This window comes from Elephas maximus, chromosome 2 (assembly GCF_024166365.1).
Source record: "Elephas maximus indicus isolate mEleMax1 chromosome 2, mEleMax1 primary haplotype, whole genome shotgun sequence".
NCBI lineage: Eukaryota > Metazoa > Chordata > Mammalia > Proboscidea > Elephantidae > Elephas > Elephas maximus.
In genome coordinates, this window is record NC_064820.1 from 221,731,688 (window position 1) to 221,747,281 (window position 15,594).

The following is a 15,594-nucleotide window of genomic DNA, read 5'->3' on the forward strand; positions in this document are numbered from 1 at the left end:
TGGAAAAAAATCCACATAAGCGTGAATGCAATTTCTGCATTCTTCTATTTACATTATTCTTCTATTTACCAATCAATATGTGAATAATTTGCATTATGGAACACACTACACTTTCCCTACAAGAAATGGCATCAAATGCCCCATTAGTCCAAGTATTTATATTAAGATACACTGATCTTAAAAAGTTTTTTGAATTGAGAATTGTATATCTAAATTTAACTGCCTAAGTCATATTGTTATTCTCCAACAATTTTAAGAAAACACATGCACAAGGCTATCTGTTACAGCATTGTTTGTGACACCAAGTATGAGATAAATTAAACGTCCATTAACAAACTAATTACAAAGACTGATCATGCACGCAATGAAGTGCTACGAAGCTGTAAAAACCCTGAGGAAGAACTCTGAATTGATGTAAAGTAATTTCTAGGATACATTGTAAAAGGAAAAAAAAAAAGGTACAGAAAAATACATTTATATCTTGTGCCTACTGACAGGTACAATATATACAGACAACCATATAGGATTAACCCGCTGCCGTCAAGTCGATTCTGACTCATAGCCACCGTATAGGATTAGACTCCCCAAAGACCTTCGGATAATTTTAAAAAATTTGACGAACACAGTAAAAACAACTTAATAACAACAACAAAAAAAATATATAGCCAAAAGACAGATATTCAACCTCATTAGTGACAAAAAAAAATTTCAAATCAAGATTACCATTTGATGCCCATTTGAATAGCAAAAATCAAGAAATCTAACACTACTAAGCTTTGGAGGAGGAAATCACCACCACCTTTGATATATTGCTGGTGGGAATATAAACTGTACCTCCACTGTAAACAACAGTTATATACAATTATCTTATAAAAGGTGAAAGCATAAATACCTATACCCACCAATTCCACTCCTAGATTTATATTCAAGAAAAACTCTGAAGCACACCCAAGCCTGTTTAACAGCATTTCTGTGACTGACAAAATCTAAAAACTACTCAAATGTCCATCGAGAGAATGAATAAATAAAATTACATATATTTATATAATAAGTTTTTGTAAACATTCCAATTTTAGTAAAATAAGGTTTCAGTAACCTTTCATAGTACTTGAAAATCAACTGCCCGTTTCTTAGTATACCTTCTTCATGCCTAATATGCCTACCTCCAGGTTAGTACTAAAAATAATTTGTTGTAAAAATTACATATTGCTTACTTAACTTCTTCCCATTGCATATAACTGACAATAAGTTCATTTACTCTCCAATTTTAACCTGGCCATATTAAGGCAAAATATTTCTCATATATGTGTTACCTCTTCTGGGTGTTTCTTCCCCATTTGCAAGTCCACTTGGAGGAGGGTCCTGATCTGGTCCCATTCTTTGATCTTGCTGCTGCTGTAACTGTCTTATCATCCCATCAAGAATGTTGGATTCTGGGCTTCGTTCACCATTATCATTGGTTTGTAGGCTTATGACTTGCTCAATTACTTCTCCGTCACCTACAGATTCAATGAATGTATATTCATAATATACGCGAACAGAAAACAAAACAAACTTTCAACAGACTGCATTTATAATTAAATTTACATGACCAATTGTCAGAATTCTTGTTTTTAAAAAAATAATCAATTAAAGATATCCTATGCCTTGTAAATAAGAAGTCTGAGCAAAGATTCAAAGCAAACAAAACCCTCCCTTTTAGAGTACCACTGTTGTGTTAGCTGCTGTCAAGTCGATTCTGACTCGTGGAGACCCCATGTGTACTAACTACATCTGAAACCCCTGCAAGTTAGTACATGAAAACACATTTCTGGGAGAGCTTTATTATGCCATTTTACACTTATATCACTCATTTATATAAGATATATTTCACTAAAATCTTACTTCCCAGAGTCTCTGACTAGGACAGAAGGACGTGTGATTTTGATGTAAAGAAAAGCAGTGATACTTAATTTCTTCTCTATTTAAAAAAAGAGTGCGAGAAAGACCTCTTAAGCCTTGAACAAACTACAACTCTAGCACTCCTTCTGCCCCAAGAGTCTTGACAGAGCATGCACAGCTGACAGAGATAGCTACACATGTCTCTCCCTCTAGGCTTAACTTAGTCTATCCCTCAGATATGCTTTTATTTTAGCCAGTATAGAGAATTCTTACTTCAACCAAAAGAATCAGATTTTAAACACAAAATGTGTTTGCTTATTATTCTAATAACGCCTTTTCAGAGCTATTTAATAGGTTTATAATTAGTGTTAAAGGATAAAAACTATTATATGACTGTGGGGTCTGGAAAAATATCTACACATTAACATGTTCATGAAAATAACTCCTTAAGTCCTCCCACCATAAGGTAAATCTTTTTGGAACATAAACCCAATATATGTAACACAGGCCAACTCCCACCCTTTCTCCCATTCAGTTACAAGCAGAACATCAACAAAATGAAATAATACAGTATATATCAAAAGGAATGCAAGGACACAGAAACCAATCTAGAAACTCTTAAAGTCTCATATACCATCTCAGGGGAAAAAATACTTCTTACTACCTGAGTTAGAATCCTTTATATCTCACTGATAATCATCTCCATTTTAGTATGGAAACCAATGAAGAAAAAAACTTCTCTTTTTCTTTTTTTTTTTAACAAGAGATAAATGCCATTAACTTAGATTCACTTTCTCTTAAAATCACTAAAGAAATGTTGATTACCACAAAAATTAACTGAGAAAGGAAGAAGTGGAGGCTTAATCTAAGGAGTTTTTTTTTTTTTTTTTAATTATTTTAAACTAGAACTGGGTATAACGTAAAATTCCTAATGTTGAAAGATCACACAATATACAACTAAAGAGAAGACAGCGGAAAAATGGAGACATCTAATCCCCTCCCCACCCAAAAGACCTGCTTCTGTATCACTTTTCTTTCACAGCATCCAACGTTTAAATGTAACTCGGCAAATACCATGAGAGTTCCATCCATGAAGGCTTAAATGCTACAGGAATTACTCTTCCACCATTAACAACTACAATACTGGAAAAATACTTATGAAACAAGGGCTATCAGACAGTGGAGGAAAGCAGCGATCCCTGAGATGAAAAACAAGGAGGGTAGGAAAGCAGGCCCTCTTGACTGTGCCAGTTCACTGCCCACTAGCACTTTCCAGACTGCCACACAAAGACATGGAACCCAACCAGTGCCTAGGGGTCTCACCGAGTTGAACAGACAAGAGATCAGAGTTTTGGGGGAATGGAAGGTGAAAAAGGCTAAGACACACAGAGCTGAATACCAAAGAGGAATGAGTTGTACAGAGGAGAAAAAGCTCCAAAGATATGCAGAGAGGTCCAATCAATTCTTTGACTAAATACTGACAGATCTATATTTTTATGAATTGTGTCCCCCAAAAATACATGTATAAACTTGGCTTGGCCATGATTCCCAGTACTGTGACTGTCCACCATTTTGTCATCTGATGTGATTTTCCTATGTGCTGTGAATCCTACACCTCTACGATGTTAATGAGGTGGGACTGGCGGCAGTTACGTTAATAATGCAAGACTCAATCTACAAGATCAGATTGTGCCTTAAGCCAATCTCTTTCGAAATAGAAAAGAGAGTAGCAAGCAGAGAGACATGGTGGCCTCATACCCCCAAAAAACAAAAGCCAGGAGAATAGCACATCCGTTGGACCTGGGGTCCCTGTGCTTAGAAGCTTCTTGACTGGGGAAGACTGAAGACAAAGACCTTACCCCAAAGTCCACGGAGAGAGGTAGTCTTCCCCTGGAGCTGGCACCCTGAATGTGGACTTATAGCCTACTAGAATTTGAGAGAATAAACTTGTTTGTTGGAGCCATCCACTTGTGGTATTTCTGTTACAGAAGCACTAGATGACTAAGAGACAAACACAGGGTAAAACTCTATCATACTACGGGAAAAAAAACCAGAGAGCAGTAGGCAAAAAAAAATTCCCAGAGCTCTCAGTGGGCTAGAAATAGTTCATGTTCTCATTAGCCGGAATAAACCCAAACCAAACCCAGTGCTGTCAATTCAGGCTCATAGTGACCCTATAGGACAGAACAGAACTACCCTATAGGGTTTCCAAGGCTGTAATCTTTACAGAAGCAGACTGCCACATCTTCCTCCCATGAAGTTGCTCATGGGTTCAAACCACTAACCTTTCAGTGAGCAGCCAAGTGCTTAACCACTGTACCACCAGGGCTCCTTTTAAACCAAAAAACCAAACCCACTGCCATGAAGTCGATTCTGACTCATACCGACCCTATAGGACAGAGTAGAACTGCCCCACTGAGTTTCCAAGGAGCGCCTGGCAGATTCAAACTGCCGACCTCTTGGGTAGCAGCCGCAGCACTTAACCACCACACTACCGGGGTTCCCCAGGGCTCCTTTTAGCCAGAATAAAACCAAACCCACTGCCACCATGTCAATTCTGGCTCACAGCGACCCTACAGGACAGAGTAAAACTGCCCCATAGGGTTTCCAAGGGTGTGAATCTTTACTGAAGCAGACTGCCATATCTTTCTCTCATGGAGCGGCTGGTGGATTCAAACTGCTGACCTTTTGGTTACAAACCGAGCACATTAACCACTTCGTCACCAGAGCTCCTTTACCCAGAAGAGACCTCGTAATGCACAGAACTGTTTTATGCATACTTCCAATTTTAACACACAGAATGCTAAAAAGATGTGTAATCAAGTGCAGGCAGTGAATGATACAATCACTACTAGTAATTTAATGCCAGAACTTTTTACCTGCACCACTGCTTCCGCAGTATCAGCAAACGTCAACACTGTTTCAAAACAGTGGGGGGGGGGGTGGTGGCAAATATTATGTTGGTATTATTAAGAAGGTCCCTGGGTGGCAAAACAGTTAAGCACTTGGCTACTAGCCATAAGGCTGGCAGTTCAAACCTACCCAGAGGCACCTTGGACGACAGGTCTGGTAAACTGCTTCTGAAAGGTCACAGCCTTGAAAACACTATGGATCTGTTCTACCCTGCACACGTGAAGTCTCCAGTGAGTCAGGTTCAACTCGATTGCCACTAACATAACAAAATTATTATGAATAGCTATGACCTCGCAGACCCCCTAAAAGGTTGTAGATATACCCCCATGTGTCTGAGAAACACACGCTGACAGGTGCTGAGGTACAGCAACGATTAAGAGAGTAAATAAAACAAACAGGTACTGCTTAATAAGACATCGGTAGGGATAATATGGAATTTTTTAAAATTGCAATATGACAGATTTAAATCCAATCATATTAATAATTAATATTAAGTGTAAACAGACTACACATTCCAACTAAAAGACAGATTTGTCAGATTGAATATGCTGCCTACAATAAACCTATTTTAAATATAAAGGCACAGATAGAAGTAAAGGATTAAAAAAGACACACTATGCCTATGCTAACCAAAAAAAGTCAGAATGAATATATTAACATGACACAAATAGTTTTCAGAACAAGAAATATTACCAGGAATAAAGAGAGACATTTCATAACAATAAAAGGATTAATTCAATATGAAATGTGTATATACCTAATAGAGCTTTAAAATGATGCAAAAACTGAACTTAAGGAAGACAAATTCTATTAGAGTTGGAATACTTCCTTTAAAAGCCCAACACTGAAAATAAGCCCAAAATCCTTGAACTGTTGTGAATGGATAAACAAATCATAACATATCCATACAATGGAGTATTATACATAATAAACAGGAACAAACTACTGGTACATCCAACAACAGGGATTAATCTCAAAAGCATCATACTAAGTGAAAGAAGGCAGACATCCAAGACTATACGGTTCCATTTTATAAAATTTCCTGAAAATGAAAAATTAAAGAAACAGAAAATAGAATATATAAAATAGATCACTGGTTAAAGGGTGGGAGGAGGACCGACTACAGCTGGGCCCAGAAGTTTCTGGGGTGTTGGAAATGTTCTGTATCTTTGACTCTGGTAGTTGTTACACAATTGCATAACTTTATCTATTCAGGCTCACTTGAACCACACACTTAAAATTAGCAAATATGGTTGCATATAAATTAAACTTCAATGAAGTTCATAAAAAATAACAAAATAATTGAAACATTAAACATATAATGAAGTTACATCAAACTTTAACCTTAAATATAACTGGTGATTTACTTTCAACAAATCAATTCTCATCCAAACAAGGTAGCAGCACTTTTCCTCTTTGCTTGTATCTGTACAAACACTGCACTGCTGTTAACAAAGAAAAAATGTGCGCTTGCCTAGAACAAGGAAAGCGTAAGATGACCTTGGAACATATTGTACCAGAGACAGAGAATAAGGAAGTGCTCAAAGATTGATGCAAACTTGGGGAAGGGACGTAAGAGTCAGCTTGATGCTCTCACACTCAAATCTAGGATAATCTGCACATCAAAATAGTAACAGTAATGAATTATAACCCACTATATAACAACCCCTAAAGCCACACGAAAACTTAGAAAACTACATAAATAAATAAAAGAGAGTAGTAAACGGCCAACAAATAAATGCAGATGCAATGATGGGAGTTAGAAAAAATCATTTTGCAGCCTTCATAGTAACAACTACTCAGACAAAAATCAACAGCAGATCCTAAAACTTGTGGGTAAAAGTTCGACTAGGGAACAGGGTATTAACATATTATCTCCACATATACAATATAATACCTGCTGTCACAGAGCTGATTCTGACTCATAATGACCCTATAGGACAGTGTTTAAGTGCCCCATAGGGTTTTCCAAGGTGGTTAATCTTTAAAGCAGACTGCCAGATCTTCCTCCTGCAGAGTGGCTGGTAGGTTTGAATCACCAACATGGTGAGCAGCCGAGCACTTAACCACTGTGCCACCAGGACTTCTTACTATCTCCCTACTTATTAATTACAAAGAGAAAAATAGTAACTTTACAAGGAAGAAACCTGGCAGACACCACTATAACCAAGCATTCAAAGACAGCATTACCAATAACTGGGTGAAGTATAATCATAATAAGCATCCTGACGTGACGCTCCAGGAAGGCTTCATCATTTATGCTGTATTCTGTCAAAAATGCATAACCTGAACTTAATGGAGAAGAAATGGACAAACTCAAACTCAGGGATATTTTATAAAATTCATGGCCGATACACTTCAAAAATACCAGTATCATGAAAGAAAAAGAAAAACTAAGAAACTGCCCTCTGATTTAAGGAGATTGAAGAAATATGACAACTAAATTTAAATGTGTGGTCTCAAACTGAAATCTCCATGGGGCAGGGCTATAAAAGGCATTATTAGAATAACTGACAAAATTTGCTTACAGACAACAGAATTAGTAATAGTATTATATGAGTATTCAATGTCCTGGTTTTGATAACTGTCTCTTGTTCTGAGAAAACACATACTGAAATATTAAGGATGAAGGGGCATGATGTGCACAACTTAAGTCTCAAAAGGCTCAGAACAGTATGTATATATAAAACATGTACTGCAAAATGGTAATGACTAGTGAACCTCAAAGTGTGGGAGTTCTTTATATTATTATTTAAACTTGACAAATAAAAAATTAAGGAAAAAAAAAAAACTACTTTACACTTACTCGTTGCCACATAGCCTAGCTGTGGAACCAAATGTTCGTCTGCGGAATTTTCTCGGCCTGGTACTAATCTCTGATAATTAGTTGGATGAGGATTTCCATCTACATCTACCAGGAATGGTGGAGGCATAAGATGAGGAGCCTGTTGAGTTTGCTCATCTAAGACATAATTATTAGAATCTCTAATCAGTGGTCGATAGTCAGTATGGAAGAACATCTGATCAGGAATCTAGAAAAGTGAAGTATACAGATTGGCATTTTTGAGGTTCATGTATGTTAAAGAAAAAAATAACGTATTAAGCCATTTATTGTATTTTAAAAGAACAAGAAAATCAAGGCATTGTAGGTAAAAAAAAACTATTTCCAAGATTACTTATTTTATGTGTTAAGACAAAGTACTTAAAATGACCTTTTCATATGGTTTGTTGCATCCAAAACCAAATATCATAAGGTGCCCATGGGAATCTGTACAAGCAAAATGTTGTCCGTCCTGTGAAAACTTACAGTCAAACACAGCTCCAAATCCTTGCCCTTCAATCTAAGAAAAGAGAAAAATAAGTTACAACCAATTTTAAGCAAATGCTTTTGCTATTTAAGCTTTCTTCTTTTTTTTTTTCACATGGACAGCCTCCTAACAAGACACCCTTCTGGAAAAACAAAAATTTCATTTTTGTTTTAAATGTGCATTAAGCATATATATCACTTTATACTTTCAGAAAATAAAATTCATTTTAGCTGCTGCTAGCCTAAAAACATCTTAAAAAATCTTCTGAGCATTAATTCCCAAAATGATCCAAATCAAGGGTTGTATCAATCCAAAAGGAAAGTCTTTCTGTACTTTTTATGACTGAATGGCAAACAATTTCATAAACTTTTTTTATACAGTAAAACCTGCAAAACCCAGAGCCCGTGTAAGACAGAAACCTGACAGAGAAGGAAAATGCAAATATTTTCCACCAAAACGAGTTGACAGGAAAGTGCTAAGATTGCACTCTGTCAAAGGCAGAAAACTTTCAAGACCCAGAAAAACAAGGCAGTCCCAGCAAGTTCCAGCTCTCACATGTTTCATCGTATAATAAATGTTATTGACTAATAACTTACTAGGTAAGTGATTAAAGATTAACACAGATTGATATTCATGAACTAAAATCAACACTATTCTAGAGTTTTAGGAGGACTCCACTTCAAGTTACTACTGAGATGATGGATTGCCATGCAAAAGTTGGCAATGCTGCAATGTCTGAGAGGTGCATACGTAAACGCATAGAGGTACTACAAACCACCACAATTTCAAGAAGAATGCTCTAATCTCATCTTAGATCTAATCTAATTAATTCTCATCTAAGATCTAAGCTAATCTAATTAAATCAGTGTTTAACTGTTTTGTTGTTTTTCAACTGTAAATTAGCTTGTTGCTGTTGTGCACCATCAAGTTGATTCCGACTCACAGCGACCCTATGAAACCGTTTTAGGAGGACTGCTTCAAATAACTACTGAGATGACAGACTGCCATGCAAAAGTTGGCAATGCTGCACGGTTTGAAAAGTGCCTACCTACATCCACACAGGTACTACAGACTGCCACAATTTCAAGAACTGGCCCATAGGGATCCCTAGATTGGAACAGATCACCATGTCTTTTCTTCTGCAGTCACTAGTGAGTTCCAACCATCAACCTTCCGGTTAGCATCTGAACGCTTAGCCTTGTGCTACCAGGGCTCCTGGCATTATCAATTTATAGTTATGTGATTCGTCTGGTTAGCTCAGCAACATAAAGCTATGCATATTTGTTGTTTCCAGTAACTAAACTTTAAAACAAGTTTGTTCAGTGTTGGAAAACTGAATTATCCATCCAGTAATTGCTAAAACAAACTCATCGACATCCCCAAATACCAGTGTGAACACTAACACTTAACTACTGGCATGCTGCACACAAATGGGTGCCAATTAACAAACTTGAAGATAAAATAATTACTAAGATATTTAGGACACTGCGAAAACATAAGATGTATATAAGTTTGTATACACTCTTGTAACATTTAAAAAAAGGTATATATATTTTTTCTCTAATTCACTGTTAAAACATGGAACACATGGCTAAGATGGCCTTCAATCAAAGGCCTAAGAACAAGTAACAGAGGAAGAACAAGATTCAGGAATAAGAGAATACAGAACGTGTAGCTAATGGCCTCCATGAACAACTGCCTCCTTTGCCATGAGGCTAGAAGAACTGGATAGCTACCATTACAGAACATTTTGATCAAAGATTTTATAGAAGAATCCTGATCAAAAGCGGAAAAACATGGAACCAAATCGCAAATTCTCACGGGCTCCAGGCATTCTGGAGCACGAAGGTTAAATTAACATCTGAATGTATTGCTCTAAAAAATCTCTAAAATGTAACCCAAATATATACCCTTGAGTCTTCTTAAATCCAAACAATAGTTTAGCTTAACTAGGAAAAAACTGGAGCATGGAGGCTAAATTAACATCTGAAACTACTGTGCTGAAAAAAATCTCTCAAATGAAAACCAAAAATATCCCCTTGAGTCTTCCTGAACCCAAACAATAGTTTAGCTTAACTAGGAAAAAATATCTGCCTTGAGCACTACGGGATCAAAGCGACAACAGCAACTCAAAAGATTAGGTAGGAACATTAGGGGGGCAGTGAGTTTATGAGAAACAACTCAGAAAAAGGGTGTGAGAATAGTTGCACAATTCAAAAAATGTAATCCATGTCACTGAACTATACATGTAGAAATGGTTGAATTAGCATATATTTTGCTGTGTAGAGTCTCAACAACAAAAAAAAATTTTTTTTTTAAATATCTATACAGGATCAAAGTGACAACGACTTCAAATGATAGGAAACTTAGGTAGCAGTGAGTTTATGTTAATGGAGGGGAACAACTCAGAAAAGGATAGTGAGAAGAGTTGTACAACTCGAAGAATGTAATCAATGTCATCGAATTGTACATATAGAAACAGTCGAACTGGTGTATGTTTTAGTATTTATATTTTCAACAACAAAATTAAAAATAAAAAGGTTAAGACACTAAAAGCAAAACAAAAAAGGTCTAAAAACCACTCATCTAAAGACTGCTAGTACATGCGGTCTCCAAAATTACACACTGAATTGGAACTCAATATAAACTACGAAGAGTAATTTCACAAAATGTATCACTTGTACGTACCAACAGCCTTTACATTCAAACCCTTCTACATTTTATGCCACGAACATGGCAGACACCATCTTGACCAAATATTGAAAATTTTATCATCCCCAATACTGGGACAAATAAATACCATGTACCTCCTAAAAGGACGTACAGAGGACAATACTATGCATGTTTTATTCCATAAAAAAACGTGTAATAGAATCTAATCATGAAGGAACATCAGATAAAACTGAAAGAAATTATGTAATATTACTGGCCTGTACTCATCAAAAAAATTTAAAGGGCCACCCCTGTAAAAACAGCACTTACCAAAAAACAACAAGTGCTGGTGAGGTTGGGGGGAGATTAGAACTCTTTAACAACTGCTAAAGGGATCACTGGAAACCCTGGTGGTGTAGTGGTTAAGTGCTACAGCTGCTAACCAAAGGGTCGGCAGTTCGAATCCCCCAGGCGCTCCTTGGAAACTCAATGGGGCAGTTCTACTCTGTCCTATAGGGTTGCTATGAGTCGGAATCAACTCGACGGCACTGGGTTGGGTTTTTTTGTTGTTGTTGTTTTAGAAGGATCATAAAATGGTACCTCCACTATGAAAAACAATATGGCAGTTCCTCAAAAAGCAAGAAATAAAAACACCTTATGATCCAGCAATCCCACTTATAGGTATATATTCTAGAGATTTAAGGGCAGTGACATGAATTGACATGTACACTCATGTTCACTGCAGCATTATTCACAACAGCAAAAAGATGGAAACAACCTAGGTGTCCATCAATGGATGAATGGGTAAAAAAATTGCAGTACATCCATACAATGGAATGCTACACAGTGAGAAAGAATAATGATGAGTCCATGAAATATAACATAGATAAATGTGGAGGATATTATGCTGAGTGAAATAAATCAATCACAAAAGGACAAATACTGAATGGTCTCACTTTTACAAAAAGTCAAGAATAGGTATACACAGACAGCAAAGGTCTTTGATGGTTATCAGGGACAGGAGATGGGGGAAGGTGGAATCACTTGCTATACAGCAGAAACCTGTTATTTCTGGTACTGGGAAATGCAACAACACAACATGGAGGAAGTCGGCACAACTTATCCAAGGTAAAGACAATCAGAGGTACACAAGAATAAAAGGCAATTACGATAAGTGTTGTAACATATTATTTTGCAACAACAGTGATGACAACCAAAAATCAAAAGTGAGAAGGCAAGGAGAGGCAGGGAAGCTAGATAAATGGAAACAAAATTAACAGAATGGAAATGAAAATGCTAACACATTGCAAAAATTGTGACCCATGTCGCAGAACAGTCTGTATAAAAACTGTTACATGGGAACCTAATTTGCTATGTAAACTTTTACCTAAAACACAATAACAAGAAAAAATCTGCACCAACATTATAACCTATGGTATATGAGAAGCATTTTCAGTAAACCGATGAATGAGGAAAGTATGACTATTACCATCACCTCTACCCATCAAATGTAAGAAATACAAAATATAAGGATTTGAAAGTATACATATTTTTAAATGTCCCTGATGCCGCAGATTGTCCACCGGCATTGTTTTACATGTTCTAAAACTTTATATAAGTGGCATCATACTATACATATTCTCTTTATGTTTACTATTTTTTCTTAACAACGTATTTGTAAAATTCAAATAGACTGCTCTGTTTTAATATATTTTACTTATGCATAGTACTGTAGGACATCTACAGAGACAAAGGCCAAAGAGATTCCTCAGACCCATTATTAAAATTAACAAGAGTTTAATATAGTTCCTAGGTGGCTACAAGAGCAATAAACAATAAAGGGTGAAGACCTATATGACAGCAAAAGTTGTAACATGTTTTAAGATGCTGTTTATGCAAACAATAAAAATACAAAGTACTTAACTTAAAAAATGTTTTTTAAAGGGCAAGAAAGAAAAAGAAAGGCTGAAGGACTATTTCAAATTATAGGAAACTACAGAGATGTAACCACTAAATGCCATGTATAATCCTGGATTGGATCCTGGTCCAAGGGGCAAAATATGGCTATAAAGACATTACTGCGAGAACTGATGAAACGTGAATATGAACTTGGATTAGACAATGCTATTTTATCAATGTTAAATTTGCTGATTTTGAATCGACTCGACGGCACTGGGTTTTTTTGGGGGGTTTATCATGGTTATTATAAGAGAAATACTAAAAATATACAATATGATCCTAATATACAGGTACAAAAAGAAAAAGCCTGGAAAAACCCAACTAACACCTGACTCCTTGGTGATTTTAGTGATTTTTGAAAATATTTTTACTTATCAAATATTTCAATAGATTTAAATAGTAAAAAAACTGTTCAATATAATTAACATAATTTTGCCAATTTAAACACCCAAGTACACATTCACACATATACAAAAAGCTTTTGAAAATCTTTCCCTCATATGAATACTTATACAGAAAATTTAATGTATTATATGTACATACATATGTACGTGGCTGTCAGGTATTTATTCCACTTTAAGTACCCAGATTTTGAGAAACAAACTGTCAGAACATGACACTCGGTTTCTGGCCAAACTTCATAATCCAAATAATTCTAAATAAATGCAGGCATGCAAAAACAAGGTCTTATTTCTCTTACCATATTAAAATAATGTTTCATCTTGGTGCCTTTTGTAATATCCCATATAAATATGCTGCCATCATGTCCTGCAGATAACATGATTCTGGAATCAAAGGGATGTGTCTCCAAAACAAACACTTCATCAGCGTGTCCCTTTATTCAACAAAGTTATACAATTAACAAGGGTTTACAAGTTTGTTTGTTTTTTTTTATCTCATATTGCTACAGTTCATTAAAAACCAAAACCAAACCAGTGGCCACTGAGTCGATTCTGACTCACGACAACCCCTTGTTTGTCAGAGTAGAACTATGTTCCACAGGGCTTTCTAAGGCTGATTTTTCTAAACAGATCACCAAGCCTTTTTTTTCCAAAACCCCTCTGAATGGACTCAAACCACCAACCTTTCGGTTAGCAGCTGAGCACTAGTTCATTAGGGTTTAGAAAAATGAATTAATGACAATAATTCATACATTAATACACATACAAATGTCTAGTCATTTGATAATTTAGAAGAAACTCGTTCAGTATATTAATTTTATAGATTCGAAAAATAAATTAGCCCTAAAATATGATTTGACATACTGTATTAAAAACTACCTACCAATAAGTTATGAAGCAGTTGCCCAGTGTAAGAATCCCAGGCTTTGAGGACATGATCATTCACAGCTGTGACGACAATGCTATCATCCTGATTCCAAGCTATCATTGTTACTTTGGGTTTCATAAATCTTTCCTCTTCTGAAGATAAGTCCCTAACAAAAAAAATACACGATGCATAAATTCATTTGGATGCTAGGCTACACAATGTATACAATCTGTCAACAATACAAAAATAACTAATTAAATTCAGTTCACTCAGGTACACATTTTACCCACTCTGAAGAGTTCTTCACAGTTGACCCCATCAACTGATTATCTACAAGCAAATGTGGGCAAAAGCCAGGGGGGAAGGGCATCACTTAGAAGCAGTCACAGAGTATACAAGGTGGAGATTTTAGGTCACTGGTTCTGCTTAGGAAATCTAAGCTTTTTCTCCCTACCGCTTTCCTGTTACTCCCCTTCTCCCCACCTTAAGCCCTATCACTAATATTTCTTTCAATTGTTTCTTTCCCCTGAGAAGAGAAGTAATTTTAGGATGATAGAAAGACATATCCCAAATATCTAGAAAAATGTCTGAAACACAGTCACTCATCTTGTTGAGCTGTAAATGACGCTGTGCTGATCTCTTTTATACTTCCCTACAGACTACTGCTGTGGGTCTCTTGGCAAGAATGCGCTCGGATACACACGCTGCATTGTTCTGCAGCCTTTATGCAAGCGATATGCAACGTTTCTCGGTATGCTGTAGTAGTAAGCAGTAAACAGTGGGAAGGTGAGGAGAAGCAGGGTTACTTCTAAAATCGTAAGACACATCTAACGAATTGTTTTTAACAAGTAAAACAACTATGAGAGAATGGAATAAGTACTCTAACACACCTACCTACGTAAGCCTAATGGAAAACAGGAGAGAGAATAATACTAACTAGATGGTCCGAGGAAAAGAGTCATATAAGATGTGAAATGGAATAAAGACTAAAGACTACAACTCTTCACTTTAAACTAAAAATGCTTTCCCTGTTACTAACAGACATGCTGCATTTCATCAACTTGATCAGCCAAAATTAGAACACCAAAACAAACGTATTCACCTGCTCTTACCCACCGAAGACTCTGCCTCAAGATTTGAAAGAAAAGTTTAAACGCAAAAGGAAGTATCACCACCATGATGGAAATTTTAGGAAAGACATGAAACCAAGAACACTAAGCAGTTCCCTCCCACCCCGCAGGAATCACTGTTTATTTTTGGAAATACTATAATCGATGTAGATATATTATACAATTGGAATTTACAACTCTACTGATTTTTTTATGATAAAAGTTGTTTATGGTCACAGAAATTTGTAAACACATGAAAAATGTGAACAAAGAGAAAAACACCATTCATAAACTTAGGAGTTAAAGAAAGCTACTATTAGTAGTATAGTGTGTTTGCTTCTAGTCTTTACTAATTTTAATAGTTAAGGTATCAGAGTTCACGTGATTTTGCACCATCCTCTTTCACTGAAAATAATACAAAAGCATCATTCCTTGTTATGAAGTCTTTGTAAACCTAGTTTTAAAAGATGATTAAAAAACTACACTGCCTGGACTATCATAAT

General features: G+C 36.2%; 1 protein-coding gene across 3 annotated transcripts in view; it reads right to left on the bottom strand.

Moving 5' to 3' along the window:
* The window catches only part of BRWD1 (bromodomain and WD repeat domain containing 1), a 134,249-nt gene that overhangs the window by 72,210 nt on the left and 46,445 nt on the right, over positions 1-15,594 (bottom strand). For all 3 annotated transcript variants that reach the window (XM_049874858.1, XM_049874857.1, XM_049874859.1), the window contains 5 exons: positions 13,998-14,148; positions 13,414-13,548; positions 8,007-8,135; positions 7,601-7,826; positions 1,314-1,499 (listed from right to left, as the gene is read on the bottom strand). In XM_049874858.1, the coding sequence (XP_049730815.1) occupies positions 1,314-1,499; positions 7,601-7,826; positions 8,007-8,135; positions 13,414-13,548; positions 13,998-14,148 (827 nt within the window). The remainder of the gene's footprint in view (positions 1-1,313; positions 1,500-7,600; positions 7,827-8,006; positions 8,136-13,413; positions 13,549-13,997; positions 14,149-15,594) is intronic.